Source organism: Talpa occidentalis, unplaced genomic scaffold (genome assembly GCF_014898055.3).
Source record: "Talpa occidentalis isolate TD23 unplaced genomic scaffold, MPIMG_talOcc4v2.1 talOcc4.14, whole genome shotgun sequence".
Taxonomy (NCBI): domain Eukaryota; kingdom Metazoa; phylum Chordata; class Mammalia; order Eulipotyphla; family Talpidae; genus Talpa; species Talpa occidentalis.
Window position 1 is genome coordinate 79488502 of NW_023601433.1, and position 21378 is coordinate 79509879.

At 47.2% G+C, this 21378-nt stretch overlaps 1 protein-coding gene across 1 annotated transcript in view; it reads right to left on the bottom strand.

The window, feature by feature from the left end:
• Nucleotides 1-525: 525 nt before the first annotated feature.
• CCDC60 (coiled-coil domain containing 60) overlaps nt 526-21378 on the bottom strand; it is a 145584-nt gene continuing 124731 nt past the window's right edge. Inside the window, exons 7-14 of the mRNA XM_037511078.2 lie at nt 18326-18563; nt 11831-11915; nt 8468-8539; nt 6926-6988; nt 6149-6271; nt 4132-4263; nt 3082-3271; nt 526-921 (exon numbers count right to left, since the gene is read on the bottom strand). Coding sequence (XP_037366975.1) covers nt 820-921; nt 3082-3271; nt 4132-4263; nt 6149-6271; nt 6926-6988; nt 8468-8539; nt 11831-11915; nt 18326-18563 — 1005 coding nt within the window. The 3' untranslated portion in view covers nt 526-819. The remainder of the gene's footprint in view (nt 922-3081; nt 3272-4131; nt 4264-6148; nt 6272-6925; nt 6989-8467; nt 8540-11830; nt 11916-18325; nt 18564-21378) is intronic.

Sequence of the window (21378 nt, forward strand, 5' to 3'; positions counted from 1 at the left end):
GAGAGAGAGTTAAATGACTGCAGGTCCCATAACTTAGGTGAGAAGAGTGGTTAAATGGCAATGCACCCACACACATTTGAGATGACAAGAGATTAAGTTTCCTTCTATAACCAAGACTGCCAAGATAGGAAGATTGGTAAAAGGCTGAGATTTTGCCACACACCATTTGCTTTATTGAGGAATGATCCATCCATCCACCCAATCATCTGCTTATCCATCCATCCATTCCACCCACACCCCCATCCATCCATCCATCCACATCCATCCATCCATCCCATCCATCCATCCATGCATCCATCCATGCATGCCAGTATATCTAAAGTTGAGAATTACAATCTAGCTCCAATGGTGTGAAATGGGGATAATATCAGTTCTTACTTAACCAAGTTATTGTGAGATTAAATTATATTCTAAGGCAATGATAGCTCCCAACACTGGGCCTATTGTGCAACAAAAATCAGTACAGATTGTTGTCCTAATCTGAATACCACACCCAAATTCTATAGCAGCAACTCTTTCCTAGCCAAGCATCAAACATTTAGTTCAGTTTTATTATCCAGAATTTGAGTAAGAAAAATAGGGTGACAATCTGGGGAGGGAGTAGGTAGAGCCAGGCTGGACCAATGAGGAACAGATACTGGGAGGCTGAGGTTGAGGTGTGAGGTTGAGGGGAGTTTCCACTGCTGGAATATTGGCAGGAGGCATCCTCCAGATGATGCTGTCAGGTCACACCGAGTATTCCCCAGAGTAGGCGGGAGGCTGGAACACAGCGTAGACTCATCCTCCGCCACTAGGAAAGCTGGTTGCCCCTGGCCCAGACTATATGGGGACTCTGTGAGGCTGGATGGGGATGCTGATCCTGCTCTGCAGCCAGCTGATGTAGTCCTCCTGAGACATATGGATGATGTGTTCTCGTACAAACTGCGGGACGGACACAGTACAGCCTTAGCTTTGGCTTGAGAGCTTGACTCTGCACCTCCCCGGAACCCCTTCCCTGAGATACTGAAGGTTTGTGATTGCAGCTGGTGGCCCCAGGATTCCGCTAATCATCAGGCTTTCATAATACCTGAAATGTCACGCTAGGGACCCCTTTCCAGCTTCTGGGTTCAGCAGAATGTTCAGCAAATGTCCAGACTCCAGTCCCCATATCCTGTGACGCTCATATAGGAAAGACTTGGTAAAACTAACTGTAGGATAACCCGTCCACATCCCACTCACTCGTCATTCATGCTGTCCACCTTCCACGCGTCAGTTATGGGGAAGGGGTGAGCTCTGAGTGGGTAAGGGGGGGGAGTATGGACAATCCCCCATTTTAAGTACCTTCTATGTGTTGGACCCACAGAAATTTGGGGGAAGCAAGAAAACCCTGCTGTCTGTATCTCATCTCTTTTCTACCTCTTAATATCTTTTCAAAAGGTTGTTTGTCCTTAAACTTTTTGGGATTTTTTGGTTCTTAGACCGCTTCGAGAATTCATGACAATGGGCTTACTTTAGGAAATAAAGCGTTAAGACACAAAATAGGGAGTTTCCTTCAGAGTCTAGATTAAGTGACCTCATGTTCAGATTATCAGAAGTTCAGTGGGAGGGGGTACATGATGCATTTTGCTAACCAGGGTCATGAACTCACCCTTACCCACTCAGAGCTCGCCCCTTCCTCATAACTAACATGTGGAAGGTGGACGGCATGAATGACGAGTGAGTGGGATGTGGACGGGTTATCCTACAGTTAGTTTTACCAAGTCTTTCCTATATGAGCATCACAGGATATGGGGACTGGAGTCTGAACATTTGCTCACAGGGTGATTCCCCCTCCCTGGCTCCAAACTTGCCCCCAAACACACATGCCCAGATCAGCCTGTGGAGGGGTCATCCTGAAAACACCAGGAAGCCTGAGAAAATTCCAGCAGTAGAATCACTTCTTTATCTTGAGGCATTGAAAGCCCTATAAAAATTTGGGGCCCTCCCTGGTGGCACAAGGGGTTAAGCACCACACTATGAAGCAATCCGCAGCCTCTGCAGCACAAGTTCAATCCCCGGCTGGCCAGGGAGCTACCCATATGGCGCAGCAGACCTCTCCTGACTCCCCCGCTGCTCCCCTCAGCAGCGTATTTCAGTCGGTCTGCCTGTTCTGTTCCCCACTCTGTCTCTAGTAAATCCTCTCATCCCCACATCTCTGGCCTGTACCCCAGCTTTTGTATGCATAAATAAATAAATCTTTAAAAAATGCACATGTGCCATCTGATGAAGATAAGGAAGGGACTCCACTAACTTAGAATGGAGACCTTCCTCCACCCCCCCATCTGCAGATACCTTTGGATGTTCTAGGAGAATAGAGCACTCGGATGGTCTGGAGTGGGGGGATGGTGGTGATGAAACATTCAGTGGAACCTCAGCATCCTTCAGATAAAGACCCAAAGCTCAACTTGACCTTGAGGGTCTGCACAGACTGACCTCTTCAATCCCCTTGGAATTATGCCTTCCTGACCCACCCATTGACTGCCAATGAGCTCCTCCAGCCGGCCAAGTTCCATCCTGCTTTGTTTGCCTTGTTCTAACCTGCCCTCAACCCTGTTCTTCATGCTGCTGTCTTCTTCTCTGTTCAGTTCTTGGTTTCAGCACCATCTTCCCCAGTTGCCCTCTGTGTTTACCTTAACAAGTGCTCCTTGCACCTTCCTGTGTACACAGATCACCTGGGATCTCCTTTAAGTGTAGAGTCTAAGTGGGTAGATCTGGTTTGGAGTCTGCGCTTCTGCATTTTCTAACAAGCACCCACATGTGGTCCATGCTGGTGGATGGGCCACGATTTTAGCAGCCACATGCAGAGTGCTTCTTGGTTTGTTTGCTAGTTGTTTGATTCCATTGTCCATTTATTTGACTCTCCAAAGCCTCTGAGTTCCCAAGGGGCTCCATTTACATACAATACAATACCCCCTGGAGTTGAGCAACAAGGTCATGTGACCATCCCTCTGCAGTGAGGTGATGTACTCTGTGTCCCCAGCACTTACACAGTGCCTGGGTGTTGAGAGGCAACTGACTGAGGGTACTTGAGGCATGGCAAGGGCACAGGAAGCCGTAGTTTACCTCAATAGCCACTGCGATTTCCGGAGAGCACAGTTCCCAGATTCTCAGGTCCTGTAGCACCTTCAGGAAAACATGGGGCCGGACCCTCAGATCCAGGTTTTCCCCAAACTTCTGCAGTTTTACCAGGATCTTTTTGGCAGGGCGGAAATTCTTCAGATCCTCTGGTAGTTTTGACAGCAGATCAAAGTACCTTTAATTCCAAGATGAGAGGGCCACTTAGGAAGCTGCAGCTGGGAGATGGGTCTGAGAACCTCAAGCCCTCCATCTCCCATTCTCTTTTTCTGTCACGTGATGTCTCTAGGGTGCCATCAGCCTTTATTTGGGGGGCTTTCCTCCCTGCTAAATATAAGGGGGCCCATAAACGAAGAAAGTCCTTTCTTTTAGAAGTAGTAAAGATTGGAGCATGATTTGCATTTCATTAAAAAACAGATGAAGGCGTGCTTTAAAGAGATACATTCATGATTTTTCTATCCTAACAATGTGGAAAGCTAGGAGAAAGGGATTCTGGGCTCCTCTATTAGAGTTAAACAGGCCAGAAAACATGCAAATGTCTGTGGAATACCTTCTAGGGTGTGCTATGGTTGCTGATGGTGATGGTGATGATGACGGTATAGATGATGATGGTGTAGATGATGATGATGATGGTGGTGGTGATGATGGGGTGATGATGGTGATGATGATGATAACCTGTATATGTTTTCCTTGTTTTTGATAATGAGTAAGCTTGTGTAACAACTTTGTGTGTTTCGGTGGGTTTTGAGAACGTTTGTTAGGACAAAATGTGAGGCTAATCTGAGAATAGTCTTCAGATGGTGGGAGCGAGGTAAGTTTTAACCTGGGGGTTGGTTGAGGTACCATCAGGGTTTAAGGCAAGGTGTGGCATCTCTTCAAAAAAATCTCCCCCAATATACACATGGAAATAGTTGAAGAAGAAATCGATAACCCACCATGCAGTTTGGGCTACTCATACTTTTTTTTTTAATAATTTGTGATTTATATAAAATATACACTTTTTGGGGGGCCACCTTATCTGGGTCTCAGGATCCTTACCAGTGGTCTGCAATTTCTTGTGCATCTCCTTTTACCACGGGGACTTGATGTCTCATTTTTGCCATATCCTTTTGAAAATTCGAGACAAGGAAAAAAGAATGGAACTTCTGGAGACCTCTCTCTTCTTGGCGCCTACGGCACAGGTTGGATGAGAATGAAGCAGATGAGTCAGACACCTCCTCCTTTAACAGCCGTGTTACCCCTTCAGTCATGACTTAAACACCCTTTCCTTCACGAGCGTCTGCTGAACGACTCTCAGTCACTCTTTAATGTATTAGCTGGCATTGGTCTCTCTCCAAGGTCCTGAAATAGTCTTGCTCAATCCAGTCACTTTTTAGTAGCCCTGGTTCTCTTTCTACTTTTCATGGTATTTACACAGCTTTCTCTTAGGTAAAAATGGAGGGCAATAGTGGTCCCTAGCTCTTGGAAGCTAGGATTACATGATATAATATTCGTAAAATGCTGAACTTAGTGTTAGACACACAGTAGGTGTTTAACTCATGTTGGTGTCACCTCTCTCATTCATCTAATCCTTTTGAAAAATGCCCTATCTCTCCAAGGAGACTTTATATTATAAATATAACCCTGTCACTCTCCTATATATGAATTTCGGTGACTTCTGATTTTATACAGAATAAAGTCCTTGACCAAGGGCTTATTCAGCCCCTGCATTTTCTAGTTTCTTCACCATCCTTTCCTTCGCTTTTCTCCCAGTACTTTATGCATTGGCTGATGATCAAAGTCTCTGCAATAAAGTTCAGGGTTAGTAAGGCTTTTTATGATCTCACCTCTGTCTGTGTCTTTGATCACCTTGCAGTCACCCTAAGCTCCAGCCATACCTGACTTCTGGAAGTTCCCAGACCATTGTGCCCCTTCTGGCCTCTAGAACTTTGCTGCTACTTTTCCCTAGAACTCCCTTCTCCTTTACCTGGTGACTGTGTTTGAATCCCACCTTTACTACTTAACCACTGGGTGACCTTTGGCAAGAGAAATATCTGAGTTCATTTTTCTCATCTATGAATGGGTCTAAAAATAGCACCTATCCCCTAGGATTATTATGAAGTGATAAATAGAAAGTTCTGTTACCCACAACTGGTACATGTTAAGTGCCCTGGAAATAGCATCAATTTTCATTTAATTAAAAATGTTACTTTCTCCAGGAAGACCATCCTGGTTGCTCTCTCCAGCTAGGCACGATATCATTTTGCTATTGTGTTAGCCTCCTCCTTACTCCCATGTTGGCCCCCATCACCTTGTGTGGTAGTTGTATGTTTATTTTCTGCTTTCCTTACTAGGCTGGATGCTCCTAGAAGGTGGGGGGGGGCAACTCATTATTGAACCCTTGGCTCAGAGTATCTGCTCCCTGCTTGCTGACAGGGTGAGAGGGTGAAGGCCCACCAGGTAATCACTCTTGCATGGATGAGGTCATTGGGGGTGATCAGTTATGTTGTCAAGGGGTAGGTGGGCAGAGAGGCAGTTCTTGGGTTGTTAGGATAGAAAAGGAAAGTTTCCAATGGTCCGATGGTGTCCTTACAATCATGTTCCAAAACTTAATTACCACATTTATGGCTGTGCATGACACAGCTCTTTTTTTTTCTTCCCATTTTCTATGTCCTTTCCCACCTTGGGACTGTGTATCTTTTTCCTGCTGCCAGGAATATCCTTCCACCTTCTCACTATGCCACCAGCTCCTCTTCACCCACCAGGCCTCTTCCTTAAAGTCACCTCCTTAGAGAGGTCTTCCCAGATTACCCAACCTAAAATAAGTTTCCACGGTCTTTCTCTCTCCCCTAGCACCCTGGTATTTTCCTGTAGAGCAATGACTATCATTTGTAACTGTGTAATTATTGATTCAGTTATTTGTTTCTACTCATATTTTACAAGACTATGAACTCCCTGAGGACAAGGAACCTGTTCTTCTTGGTCTGTGCTACAACTCAGAGCCTAGCAGCTGGTGGGCACATAGTAGGTGCCAGATGAATGCCCTTTGAATGGCTGGATATTTGCATGCCCTTACTTCATGAGGATTTCCATCTTGTCCTGCAGACAGAAGCCAGCCTCCTGGGCCACACTGTAAAACTTGGCCCTCATGGTGGCACACACTGCACTCTTGGAGTTGATGATGTCACGGTTGTTGCGGCTGTAGATGTAGATGAGAAGGGCTTGGGGGATAGTTCCCAATGAACAGACCCAAGAGGCTGGTTTCCCCAGGTCACTATGCAGTGGGGGGTTCTCTGTACCCACCTGGGTTCTCCACCCTCGCCTGGAGCCTCCCTCAGCATCCCCCTGGATTTAGCAGGGACAGGTCTCCCTAACATCATCAGGCTACCGGTTCAGACCTTAGTAAATGAGCATATGGTAAGACATCTGGTCACTTAAGCCCAGCAAATGTTATGGACATGGAGTGAAAATGGAGCTTGGAGCTAGGAGAGTGAGGTTCAAGCCCCAGTGCCACCATGTGGTATAGCCTTGTTGGGACATTTCACCTGGCCGAGGTACAGCCTGCTTCTCTGTAGGATGGGGAACCCTCTCCAACTTATAGGGTTGGTTTTGGGGCATCAGCAAGATAACAGCAAGACTACAGAATGCTTTGCCCAGTGCCAGGCCCAGAGGAGGATGTGCTGTTATTGTCTGTTGCTCGCCCACTTCCCCAAGAGGGGGGTCCCTCTTTCAGTAGTGTCTGTGATTTTAGAGCTTGTCTGCATCCAGTCATTTTCATACCCTTGGGGTGACAGAGGCCATGGTCACCTTGGCCTCTCTTGCTTGGTCTCCTTCCATTGCCCACCTGGCCTACCTTTTAGACTTCTTCTGGTTTAGCTGGGAATGGCTGTCTCCACTTGTGCTGCTGGATCTCTCACTGAAACACAATGGAACGGTTTCAAGTTAGCAGCAGGCTACTTTTCAATGGCCCCGTGACACCTGCTGACCTCCAGGATTTAGATAAGGGGAGGTGGTTTAAAGCAAGGCTGTCCTAGAACTCAATGTGCAATTCCCCCATATCCTGCTGTGCCCCTTGCTGGTCATATTTTACAGGACCTGTCTCAGGTCCTTTGCACATGCCAGTCCCTCTGCTTGGAACACTATTCCCATCTTTTCCAGGCATAGGTTGGTTGATTCATTCTTTTTTTTTTCCAGATCTCAGCTTAAATGTCAAACTCAGTTTTGGTTAGGACCCTGGAGCTCAACATTCACCCAAACCTCCATAATTCAGTATACTTTCCATTGTCTTGACGATATGGCTAACTCCGGTGTTATTTGATAAATGCACAACTTTCCCATTTAACCAGCAATTCTTAAGCATGGGCAGGATTCAAGGAGTCCATGAATGCAGGTGGAAAAAAGGTTACATCTTTTCTTAAGCAGAACCAGAAATCACAGATCTGTACATCCCATTACAATTGTGGGAGATGTTTTGAAAAATCATTTACACTTGATGTTAATCCAAAATCACAGTAGTTATTAAACCTGCTAAGTCTTATTATATATAATGCAATGACTGTATTCCAAATTTAGTCATAATATCACAATCTATATTACTATACATATCTCTATAAACCTTTGTAATTTATAGTATGCATTTAAAAGCATTTTTTTTTTCCTGGAAGGAGTCCATAGCTCCCTCAGACTCTCAAAGGGTCCATGGTCCAAATAAAGTTATGACCTCAGTCCAGATAGTGAGATTCATGAGGTCAGACTGCATTTGTCTTGTTTGCTGAATCCCCTAAAACCTAGCACACTTACTGGCACAGGGTAGGATGTGATGACTTCTCTAAGTGAATACTTGAATCATCTTCTCCTCCCCCACCACAAGTCACTCAAGTAAAGAGAGAGGTGGTGGTTCTTCCCAACTTCATCCCTTCATTACTGGAAGATTTAAACTTTAATGGATAAAATTGTTGGGGAGAAATGCCTGGCTGCTCATACCTAGTACCAGAAGCTAAGGGGCTTTCCAGCAAAGGAGGAGAAAGCAGCCTCCCTGGTGCATCAACACTATCACCTCGACGGCCGGAGTTCAGTCCCTGGCCAGGGAACTAAACCACATGGCACAGCAGACTTCTCCTGTCTCTCCCGCTGCTGCCCTCAGCAGTGTATTTCAGTAGATTTGCCTATTCTGTCTCTATTGAATCCTCTTACCCCCCAACTCTGACTTATACCCCAGCTTTTGTGTGCATAAGTAAATAAAAATAAAATAAAATAAAATAAAAAAAAAACAAAACAGAGGAGAAAGCTTCCCCACCCATCCACTTCCCTCTCTCTGGTGAGGAGCACCTCTGCTGTGGCCTGTCACTGTGGGGTGCCTCCCCACCCACATGCTGTGGACCCCACACCCTCCTACCTTGACTTGCCGGTGATCTGCATGTCTTTATGGGCAGAGTCGCTCTTGTTTTGTTTAAGCACTGATAAGATGCTGCAGAGCAAGAAGTGAATGTTAGCAAGATGCTGAACCTGCAGTGCTCCCGAGGCAGTGACTATCTATGGGAGGATGCAGGATTCTCCTTCTAGAGCAGGAGCTCAGTGTCTGCTGGGCATAGGAATCAACCCAAGAGAGGGCTCAGAATACAGATTCCTGGGCCACACACCTGAGACTTAGATACATTAAGCTGAGTGGGACCCCAGGAGCCTTTAGAAAGCGTTTCGAATCTTTCTGTCTCTCTTTCTGTCTCTCTCCATCTCTCTTTCTCCCTGTCTTTCTCTCTGTCTCTCTATCTCTGTCTCTCTTTCTCTCTCCCTCTTTCTCTCTCCCTCCTTCCTGAAGCAAGTGTGCAGAGAGCACCCGTTGCAAACCTTAGAAATCCCTAGGATTCTGTGAAATAATGCCCACTTGAAGTGCCTGTTAAGACAGTTTCCTCTGGAGATGCTGATTCGGTGGGCCAGGGATGCAGGCTAGAAATTTGTATTGTTCACAAGCATCCCCGCTGATTCTGGGAATGGAAACCACTGGTCGTGGAGTTTCAAAACATTTGGAAAAGACTGCTAGAGGATTTTAAGAAAAGCCATCTTCCCCTAAGATGTTTGTTATGCACACGTGTGCTCCCCCCACCCCTGAAGTTCATGGGGCCTCTAAAATGTTATTAGGTCATGAGGTCCGCACTGTCATGACTGGGGTCAGTGTTCTTATAAAAGAGGCCCCAGAGAGCTGCTGTCCCTCTTGCTGAGGAGACGGCAGGAGGATGCTGCCTAAGAAGACGGGAGCCTCACCAGGCCACATGATTTTGGACTGTGAGAAAGAAATGTCTATTAATTATTAATTAATTTATTAATAAGCCATCTGTTTTATGGTATTTTTGTGACAGAAGACTGCAGGGACATGGCAGGTGGCTGGAGGGCCATTTGGCTTTGTTGCCGGGGTCTGGGTGGATTGACTTCTAGGGGTTTCTAAAAACTGCAGCGTTCTCTTTCAGCTTTGAGGAGGGCAGATTTGGTGTCTAAAGTGGAAGGCAATTCAGAGTCTAGAGTGAGGAGGGTGAGGGACAGTCTGCAGCTTTTCCTCATCGTCTCTCTCAGCGCCACACGAGCCTCCAGTTGGGCTGCGGGAGTGAGATTAGGGAGATAGAGCTCCTGCGGGAATTGATGGGGATGGGAAATTTCAACAGGTTCTTGCTCTGTAACCATGGTTATTTTATCATTACTGAGAATGCAGGGCTGTGTGAAGAGTGCTGTGAGAGCCAGATTCTCAGGTGGTTTTGTGTCTAATAATCTCAGGCAAGTTGTTCATTGCTGTTCTTCTCCATCCAGGAGATGGGAAGTTGGTGATGAGTCATGGGCTAATAGCCCTGTCTCAGCCAGGTGCTGTGAGGATTCCATGGGGCACTATATGTGAAGGAAAAATCGCTACCACCACTGCCACCCACATCACCACCAGCACCACCACCAGCACCATCATCACCATCATCATTACCACTACCGCTATCACCACCACTACCACCGTCACCACCACCACCATCATCATCATCACCACCATAATCATCACCACCATCATCCTCATCACCATCATCACCACCATCACCATCATCTCATCACCATCATCACCACCATCACCATCATCATCACCATCATCACCACCACCACCATTATCATCATCATCATCATCATCACCATCATCACCATCATCACCACCATCACCATCATCACCAACATCACCATCATCATCACCACCATCACCATCACCACCACTATCACCTTTATCGCTATCACCGTCACTGCTGCTGTGGCCATTTATAGGGTGCTTATAATATGCCAGGCATATGGTAATGTTGAATGCATTATCTCACTAAAAGCTTAAAATTACTCATTGAAGTAGACATTACTTCCATAACAATAATAATATTTTACAAGGACAGTATAGTTTAACTCTCACTATAACCCTGTGAGGTTAGTTATGAGCCTCATTTTATAGAATTGGAATTAGGCTCAGAGAGGTGAAGCAACTTGCTCAACATCACACAGCAATCAAATGATGGGAATGGAGATTGATCCCATTTGTTCCAAGGCCAATGCCGGGCTGCTATACAACCTCATTTTATAGACAAGAGAGCTGAAGCTTAGAGGCACCAGTTTTTGAAATCACATGATTCTGACTCCAAAGCCAGTGTTCATGCTGTCACTTCTTACAAAGGAAGGAGCTTCCTGGAACTGATGCTTCGTTGTGATGATGTGTCTCAAATGCTGACAAATCAGGCACAACAGGCCAGGCCTTAAGGCCAGCCTTGTCTCCAAGTGCCTCCAGGCCCACCCTCTGGAGCCCCCATATGAATCGAGGCCGCAGCAGCAAATTCATCACGAACAAGCAGAGGCGGGAGTGATGCATGTGAAAGTGCCTGGTGAACTGTAATTATGGTAATAACAATAACCAATAAGTCAGAGTCGGCATCCCAGTAGGATGAAGGCGATGATGAACCTCTTCTAGTGCCTCGTTTATTCTCACAGAGCAATTTGCTTACTCGAGAAGGATATACACTTGGGAAGGGAACTCTGGCTCTAGCTGACGTGGTCTCTGAGGCTTTTAGAGGTCAGAAGCTCTGTGGACACAGCCCCCCACCAGGAGGAGGACCCCTTGTCTCAACAAAGACTTTAGAGGGTGATGTTGCTCTTAACGTAAAAACTGGACCCTTTGAGGTCCCAGACAGGCAGGCAGGCCTCTCACCATCCCATTCTGGCTGCAGTTCTGTTCCCTTGACCATGTTTGCACCTGTGCCGCCTGCAATGTCCCCCCTGCCTTGTCCCTAACTTTGGCTAGCTGGCTCTTTTTCATGCCTTGTTCAAAGCTCAGCTTAAAGTTTCTTTGTTGGAGGAAACTTCTGTGACCCCATCTCCAACCTGGACTAGGTGGTTCCACTGCCATTTACTCTCACAGGCATGAGCCTTCAGAACATTCCCTCTGTGACCAGTGTGCCCTCCACACAGGCATAATGTCCACAGGAGGAAGGTCTCACTGAGCGATTCCCAGGCAGCAGTGTATAGAGCGGTTAAGAGAACAGTTTTGGAATTAGAAAGGTCTGGATTGGAGTGTGGCCTTACATTCACCACCTGCGTGGGCTTGCCCCGCTCTGAGCTCGGGGAGGTGCATGTGTGAACAGAGTGCACCGGGCAGTGCTTGTCCCCGAGGAGATGCTCTGGGACAGGGAACTGCTGCTGTGAACTTGACGTTCGTGCTTTTATTCTGATAACCCTTATGACCTCAGCAGCCGTGACAACATACCTGGGCGGTTTTTTTTGCATCTCGTTTTCCATGGTGACTGTCTTCCGGGCATCTTCCCGAACCAGCTCCAGAAGCTTCTGCAAATCTGCCGGGAACAGGATAAGTCACTGCAGAGAGCTCATGAGACAGGATTGTGCAGGGCAGGGCCCGGCCCCCAGGCTGCTGTCACCTTTCCTGCTGAGTGTTGGGGACTAGGCTTTGGTCTCAAGGCGGCAGGTTGCCAACCTGACTGTCACTCCCCTGCATTAAGCCAATGACTCGCCATTTTCCTTTTGGGCAACATATAAATCCCCCCGTGTGGCCTAGGAAGGCTGTCAGGGCCTGACAGCTGTTTCCCTTCTGGTCCTCCCCCACTTTGAACTTAATCACAGCCAGAGAGAACAGTTTCCAGTTCCTGGAAGAAACCATCTTGTTCAGGAAATCCTTTACTCTACAGACCAGGAGTTCCTTGGTGACTCACAGGCTGACTCAACTGTGTGTAGACGCCAGTCCGTGGCTCTGGGGTGGGGGGGCTCTTCCTGCGGCCTGCTGACTGCGGCCTTTAGCGGGACTTGCCTCAGCTCCCCATATTTGTCAATGTGCATTTTCATACTTAATATTGATGCCTTTTCCAGAGAATAGAAGTATTTCTTTGTACTTGACTATTAGAAGTGGAACTGTGCCCTCTCCAAAAAGATCTTTTGAAGCCCTAGTCCCTAACTCCTCAGAATGTGGATGCGTCACACCTTCATTTGGAGACAAGGTCATAGGTTGTCAGGGGAGGTCACGGTAAGGGAGGGTGGACCCTTCACCACCTTCCACCAGTGTCCTTTATTTTTTTAATTTATTTTTCTTTTTTTATTTTATTTTGATATTCCCCATACAATTGCAACCCTGATTTTGACCCCAATCCCTACCCCCCTGCCCAAAGAGTGTCTCTGGTTCACAGTTGTTTGTTGATTTTGATTTTCACTTTCTTATAGTTATTCTTTTTCCTGGTCCATATTTAGGTTTTCCAGATTCCTGCTATGAGTGAGACCATCCGGTATTTTTCTTTTTCTTTCTGGCTTATTTCGCTGAGCATGATCCCTTCCAGCGCCATCCATGTTGCTGCAAATTGCATGTGTTTATCTTTTTTGATTGCTGAGTAATATCCCATGGTGTATATGTAGCACATCTTCTTGATCCAGTCATCTATTTTTGGGCATTTGGGCTGTTTCCAAAGCTTAGCTATTGTAAACAGTGCTGCTATAAACATAGGAGTGCAGGTGCTCTTTGGAATTGATGTTTCTGTGTCCTTTGGGTAAATACCTAGGAGTGGAATTGCTGGATCATATGGAAGCTCTATGTTTAGTAGGTCAAGAAATCTCCACACAGCTCTCCATAGTCCACCAGTGTCCTTTAAAGAAGAGGAGAGATACAGGGAGAAGGTGACCCTGTGGTAACAGAGGCAGATTGGGCTGGGGATACTGTCCCAGCCCAAATGCCAAGGGCTATGGACAGCTACCAGAAGCTCCCTGAGGCAAGGAAGGCTCCTCCCTGCAGGTTTGGGAGGAACCTGGCTGCGCCCACATCTTGCTGTTGGAGGAGTCTCCAGAACTGGGAGGCAACACCTTCCTGAATAAAGGAACCACCCAGAGTGGTGCTTTGTGACTGCAGCTCTTCCGCAGGTATAGACACTCTTGAAAGTTGGAGAAGGAAATGTGTAGAGAGTAGGCCGTGTGCTTCCAGGAAAATGCAGGTGCCCCTCCCAGCCAGCCCGGAGCTGTGGGCTCATCCTGGCCCCCCTGGCACAAGTGCTGCCAGCCCCGGGCGAGAGCCTAAACCTGAACAGGGAGGTGGGACTTGGAGCCCTGCTGCCAATGTTGCCAGTGCTGAGGGGGGGGGTCTGAGGGGAGTCTGGTCGTGCAGTGCGACGGGGCAACAAGGAAGTACAGGCCAGGAGCAGGTGGTGCGGAGCTCCTTCTGGGACCCTGCATGTTGTCCTTGCAACACAGGATGACTGATGGCATCTACACTGCATCCAGCACCTGCTGGCCCGCACCCAGCACTCGGGGAAGAGTGCGTCTGCTCCTTGACTCCGCACCTTCCAGGGCACCCCAGTCCCGCTGGGCACGGCCGCTGGGTCGCCAGTAGGGGCTGAGCTGTCTCCTGAGGGGAAGCAGATTTTAAATAAAAAGGCATGGAAGGAAATTCAGAAGAAATATGAGGAGAGGAGGAAGAATGCCGGAATAGGCCCCTGTGGGGTGGGGGGGGGCAGGTTTCCCCCGTACAGGCCTTCAAGACCGGACAGTGTGGCCCCGCGGAGGGCTCTGGGCTCAAGTGCAAGGACAGGAGATCTGTGAGGAAAATGAAGGCCTGGGAAGGCAAATAAATCCTCCTCACTCCTGACTTAGCTCCGGTCATAGAGGTGCTCGCTGTGGAAGGAGGGAGAGAGGCCCGAGGCAGGAGGGAGGAGAGAGACATCGGCAGGCGGGTGAGAGGGGAGCAGTCCTGCGTGTTTTCTGTGGACACAGATTTGTAAGTACCCGGCCCTGTGCTGGTCATGTGGGCGGCTCAGTCGCTGTTTGCTGACTGACTAAGTGAATGACTAAGGAGAAAGAGAGCGGAGAGGGTGGATCGGGGCTCTCACGGAGGACAGTGTCTGTGGAGGTGCTTTTCGCTCTGAGTCGGCGCCTGTGGTCAGCGCAGGCGCAGGTCTCAGCGGCGGCGGGGGGACGCCCAGTGCTTCCCCAGGCCGCTGGCCTGCAGCCTTGTTTCCCAGGGTCACCACTGGGTGCTGGGGAAGGGGTGCCCCCCTCGTGGAGCCATTTAGGCTGTGGTAAACAGCAGCAGGCAACCGTGTCCCTCTCCACTGCTTAAGTAGTTCATTTTCCTCGTCATTTGTGGGTTGATTCCGTTGGCCCTGAATCTGACCTTCATGTTTGTCTAGTCATGTCTCCTTGTCCTGTTGCCACGCACACATCCCAGAATCCTGGGGAGTGTCTAGAAGTCTCTTAGTGAGGGAGCTGTGGCTGGTTCCCCCACTTTCTTCCCTTTCCCTGGGAACGAAGCAGCAACATCTGAGTGTCCCTCCCACCCTTCTCCTACCCATGTGAAAACCAAGCCAGGGTTTGCGACAGACTGTGGATGCCAGCAATGACCCCAGTGACCTGGCACATTGGGCAGCCCTCCTAGAGAATCATGCCTGAAGCTCCATACATCACTTAGTCCACCACCGCCTTTCCCCTGCTTGTCAGTACCGCCCCAGGCAGGATGGTGCTCGCCAGTGTCAGCCTCCATCCCTCACGTAGCTGAGGTTGGATAGATGTGACGTGGCACAGAGCCTTGAGACCGTGAGGTCCACACCCACTCCTCTCCAGGCGGGAGAGGAGAGTCATTTGGGAAGGAGCCAGGTGTGACACAGTAGATTTTCCTCAAGGGAGACTGTCCTGGATGGGTGCCCACTCTCAGAGGAACCAGTTCAACCTCTCGGTGCCTAGGGCTGTGGAGATGCTCCAACCCACCCCACTTGCTCAGAGACATTGGTATTAAATGCCAGATCACATCCTCAAAGAAAAAATTCTGACTTCCTTCCTCCGTCTTCTGTCCCAGCCCATCAAAGGAGAGAGGGCCCCTCAAAGAATTTCACCCTTGAACAACTAAACCCATTTCTTTGGGGGAAAATGGAGGAGGTGGTTGTTTTGTTGTTTGGGGGGGACATTGAGGGGAACATTGGTTGGCATAGGACCGAACCTTTTGAGTTGCTACTTAATTCCTCCTCTAATATTTATTTATCCATGTTACATCTAACATAGATTTCTCTTCTAACATTTCCAAGACTGACTGGCAAAAGGAACGCATGGGCTCTGTTTTCTGGGGGATTCCGCTGGCATTGATTTGGGAGGACACGGGTCCACTGCCAGGCCACGACCTGCTGCCCCAGTGATTTGTATTCACAAAGACTTCATTATGCAGCCAGTCTTGGGAATTAGACCTTGGTCAAATGTTGTGTCTCTCAGAATAGGATTCATGAATTCAGAATCAATTTGAGGAGGTTTTGGAAGGCAATGAAAGGCTGGGTAATTAATCTACTTTTTTGTCGAGGCTGTGACAAATGAGGTTAAGGTATAAACAGAGGGAAAGGGTGCGGAGGCAGAAGTTGCAGGACTTTTTGTCCAGATGCGGGTCTCTGGAGGAAATGCATCTTGAGTCACTGCTGTGTACCTACTGTGTGCTAGGATGAGGGCGAATAAGACATTACTGTCGCATGTCTGCAAGGACCTCACATGCTTTCCCCCTTCCTTAATAATAGAGGTGGGTAGCTAGGCAGTGTGTGTGAATGCACACATGCATGTATTTGTTTTCCCTGTGCATGGAAGCATTTTCTTGCTTAATTTCTACAAATCCTTTTCAGTGAGGTGTAACCCTGTGTCTAAATTCTGGGCAGTGAGATTTTAGTAGAAGTATTGTATGGAACATCTGAGAAAGCTGCTGAAGCTCAGTGGGGAGTGGGCACTTTTGTACTTCACCTACTTCTTTCCACTTCCAGATTAGAATGTGGTCGTGATGACTGGCATTCCAGCAGCCATTTTAGACCATGAAATTATCTTGAACGTGATGGAGAAGAAAGACAGAAAGAAACATGCTCCTAATGATCTTTTGGAGCTACTCTACAAGCCATGGATGATCTTTAGCCTATAAGCCATGGATGGGCTTTCTCTTTTCTAAGCCAATGTTTTTCAGATCTCTGAAAAACCAGCCAATAGATGCAGTGAGATGCCATTGTAAATTAAAATTTACTCAACATCAGTAAATACATTGTATTAAGAAAACAGAGGAAATGCAGGAGTTCAGGGGAGATGTCACTGTGGAGGGAACATTTGAGCCAAGTCTTGAAGGTTGTCTAGGAGTCCATCAGACTGATGGTCAGAGATAAAAGGCCACTGCAGAGGAGGACCTAAGAAAATGTGCACTGTTTAAGAAAAGGAACAATTTTTTTGAGAGGTGGGAGTCCTATGGTAAGATATAAAGAATTGGCAAGAGTGGAGCCTATTATGGGCAGCCTGGGACAAGATCAGACTCACTATCTTAGAGGCAGTGGGAACTCACTGAATGTTGTTAAGCTGGGAGCACCAAATCAGATTTTTAATTTAGAAAGTTCTCTCTAGCTCAACACAGAAGAATCTGTGGGCATGTGAGGACAAGACAAGGGAAAGGGAGACTAATTAGGAAGCTGTTGCTGTCTTCAGGGTGAGAGGTGAGGAAAATCTGGACCAGGGGTTCCTCTCAGTTGCCTATAGGGGTCAGGTTACAAAAATGAGTGACATAGGATGGTGTAACAAAAACAAGGCTGCTGTCTTGGTTTTTCATTTCTGTTTTTTTCTAGAGACTTGGGAAAAGCATGGAGGGTTAGAGTGCCTGGTTTCAAATTCAGGCTTCTCCACTTACTGGGTATGTGACTTTGGGCAAATAATTTAACCTCTCACTGTCTCAATTTTCTCACCTGCTAAACAGACATGAAATTGTTGACTCTATCTGTCTTTCTTCCTCTAACTTCTTCCCTTTTTTCCATATAAATCCTCTTTCCTTTCCTACATCCTTTTACTATACAAGCTGAAATCAAAAAGATGTCAGAAAGAACTTTCTACAGGACTGATGGAATCCAGTCAAAGTCCTGTCGGGTGGAAGTCCATAAGGCTTCCCCTAAAGGAATATGCAAAATGTGTATAGGTGTGTTTGGATTTTTTTTTTTTTCCTGGATAGAGGGTCCATAGCTTCCAGTAGATTTTCTAAAGAAACTGTGTCCTTCCAGATTGTGAACTACTGAAAAGATATGTTCCAGAGTGAGGGTCACAGAGTGACACAACATCCATATAAAAAAAAGTTCAGAAAAAGCACATCCTTAGACACAAAAAGTGGATTTATGGCTGCATGGGTCTGGAGGTAGGGAAAAGGAAAAGCCTGTCACTGAGTACAAGAATTACTTTGGGGCTGGTGGAAATGGTCTAAAATTAGATCGTGGTGATGGCAGCATAACTCTGTAAATTTACTAGAAATCATTGAGTTGTACGTTTAAAATGAATGAACTTTATGATATGCAAATTATACCTTTAGTAGACTTCAGTGTCATCACCGAAGAGTAGACATCAAATCTCACATAGCATGAAAACATAAAATATCTCATTAATTTTTTTACATAAACTACATATTGAAATGATCATTTTTGTGTAAGCTGGAGCCAAATAAAAATATTACTGAAATAAAGTGATATGTTACCTAATAAAACATAAAGAAGAGCAGCTGAGGACCGTGGGCTGTTCTGCAAGGAGAAATGGCTCAGGGAATCCAAGTAAGAGTGTGCATTTCTGATCTCCACTGGGAGAAAGCAAAGGAGTCCAAGATAACTGAATAGGCCTAGGGGACCCCCGTCTCTCCTCCCACGGAGGGGGGACAGCGCTGGAGCAGGAGTTCTGGACAAGTCTGGCTTGCAGGTAAAGAGTCAAGGCAGGTGCTTAGACCTCAGGCAGGACTTACTGACATGGAGCGGCTCTTCATCTGGCCTGGTCGAAGAGGATTCATTGTCCTCGATGTCCTTGATGCATGTTGTCACCTGGGTGATCACGCTCTGGGGCTCATCTGAGCCAGGGTTCATAGATATCATGCTGCTCTGGGGGGATGATCCCCCACTGGTCCGGGACAGACTGAGCGTGGACCCCCTCCGGCTCAGTTTGCGGCTGGTGGCTCGTGGCATGGGGATTTTGAATTTCTTGGTCTGAGGGACAGAGAGAAGAGGGATTTCAGAAAGGAGGAGGAAAGGAACACCGTGGGACTTTTCTTGGGCCTGGAGTGACCTGTCACCCGTTGAGATGATTTCAAATCATGTGTTATTTGAATACATGGGGGCTTGTTCTGCTCACTGAGCACCTTGATTGCCCAGGGACGTCACCCTGGGACACTCCATACCTGCTCCAGGGAGGCCACTGTTGTCTCGTGTGCTCCTCAATGGGCCTGATTTTTAAACCGTGAAAGAGAATGGGTCTAATTTCCTGAGCTGCATTTTGGTTTTGACCCCCGATTGCATGGATCTGCTTCTTGTTCACCAAGTTGAACAAGAGCCTCAAAGGGTGAAGATTTGTATTCGTGGGAGTTTTCTAACGAATACAAGATGGAGAGAATCTTAGTCTGACATGTGGGAGGTAGCGCAGGGCAGGCAGATGTGTCCAGTGGGCCGGCTCTCTTGCTGGGAGCGGGCGAGCCATGTGGCAGGCAGAAAGGCGCAGCTGCAAGTCTGGAGCTGTGGAGGGTGGCAGGGAAAGTCCTGCAGGGGCAATGTGGCCTTGGGGAAGGAAAGAGTCAGAGAGGGTTGGTTTATGCATGCATGCATGTATGAATGTGCATGTATGTACACAGGCGTGGGTTAGTGCGTGTACACACCTGTGCATGCACATGGGAATGCGTATGTGCACCTGCTTGCTCGATTGATGCCACGTCAGAACATTGGGGGGGGTCATGTCCTCATTTAATTCATCTCAGAGTCTCAGAAACTTTCTAACTTGACGATCACACACCTAGGATGTGGCAGAGTCAGATTCAAGCCCAGGCTAGTCCCAAAGTTAATTATTATGCCTTGCTCAAAAATACTTTAAAAAGTCGTTCTCAGTGGCATTGAACATGCCCTTGACCCCAAGCTCGAGGATTTTCTGTGACATTTTCAATGCCAGGTTTACAGTGGGGAGAAGATATCCTAAGCTACCCCAGGGTGAGAGCTTAGTGTGGACTTGGGCTATAATTTATGCTCAGTTAATAATATAATTTCACCTGAGAACATTTAAAATGAAAGCTCTCAGAGGGCAGATTGAGTTCCTCTCCCAGTGAAACTCACGTTTGATGCCCCAGAGAGGGAGATAGGGAGCAGAGGCAGCTCGGAACGACATTGAATAAACGCCTAAGAGGATGCAGAGAATTGTATCCAGCGGGATTCACTTTCGACAGTCCGCAAGTAATTTTTTGATTGGTTTTCTCGTGGGTATGAGTATGGTGGAACTTCCCTGCACTAGAAGAGGGAAGGGATTTCTTGGTTGTGCAGGACAAGGAGGATTCGGGAAGAGGGAAGGGACATGGGGCCAGGCTGTGGGGTGTTAGATGTGATCTCTCCCTGTGACCGCCCCTCCCCGATTAAACCTAAAGTGATATTCTGTACCAAGGGGCTCTTCCGAATGTGACAGACTGGGGAGCTGGGGTTTGAACTGGGTCACCCAGCTCGCCAAAGGAGCGTGTGTCTTACAAAATGATGGATGAGGAAGAAACGCACGCCAACGTCGACGTGTTCTTCCCTTTGATGAATTAGGGCCATGATACAGTGTACAGTGTACTGTGTGCCCTTTGTCCTCATCTTGAAGCTGGTCAGGGGGTTTTCAGACTAACAAAAAGCCCCTCTAATCCTGTCATCTGGGGAAAGATGATGCCAGAGCTCAGGGATCATCCTATTTCCTCTGGCACTACCCAAATTCCTGACCCTGGAAACCAGGCTCTTTAGATCAGCAGCATTTTAGAAGGCTGGACAGATTACGTCCCTGGAACTTAGAACCAGGAGACCTGGAGGTGGGGGAACTGAACAAGTCACTTTGCCTTGCCTCAGTTTCCTTATCTGTAAGCCAGGAGAAGGGACCAGGCTGATCTTAGCAGTTTCCACATCCAGGCTTCTGTGTGCATCTTCCTTGCACTAGGATTTCATCTTGTGCTCCTAAAGTTGCCATTAATTAAAATTCAATTAACGACCTCAGCCAGGAAATCCAAAGTGAAGGGCTGACACTTCTGATTAATTGAAAGTGGCAGAAAAATAAAATGCCAGGGCGAGGGGGTGGAGATGTGACAGGCAGTTTCAGCATCTTGCTTGCTCTTTATTGACTTAAATTCCCAGTGTTTCTTCTCTAATTTTTTGTATTTCACTCAGGAGCAGTGTTAACCAGCTACTGTGTTCCACCTCAGTAGAGGCTGCTTTTTGGCAATGAAGATTTCCCTGAATGATTCCTCATACTTACTTAGAAACAGGGATTTTAAACTGGTGGTCGATGGGGAGATGTGTCTAGCTGGCCGAAATTTTACAGACTGGGGAATTTTTATAAAATAAAATTATAAACCGAGATTATTGATCTCTCTTGAAAATGATAAGCCCTGGGCTCCCATTCTCATCTGGCAACATAAGCTAGAGCTGAACGGAGGCATTTTTTGTGTGTAGCTGTGTGAGTGTATTCCTGTTCGCCACAGACCTCACTACTCCCTACTGCATCACCTGGCCTCATTTTCATGTATGCAATTTGCTTTGGTACTGACAAGCTTTACATATACACAGGAATATCAATTGCTGTGGGGGTTGATGGGAGCCTCTATTTCAAAGTCTTCATTTTATGGGTGGAGGAAGTACTTTCAGGAGAGAGAAAAGGACTTGTCCGATACCACACAGTAAACTTGATCACAGTGACCAACTCAGATCTCCTGACTCCTAAATGAGGGCTCCCCTCTCTTGTTGCAGGCCCAAATTAGACCTACAAACTTCCCTGAGAAATTCAATTTTATGAGAGTTCAAA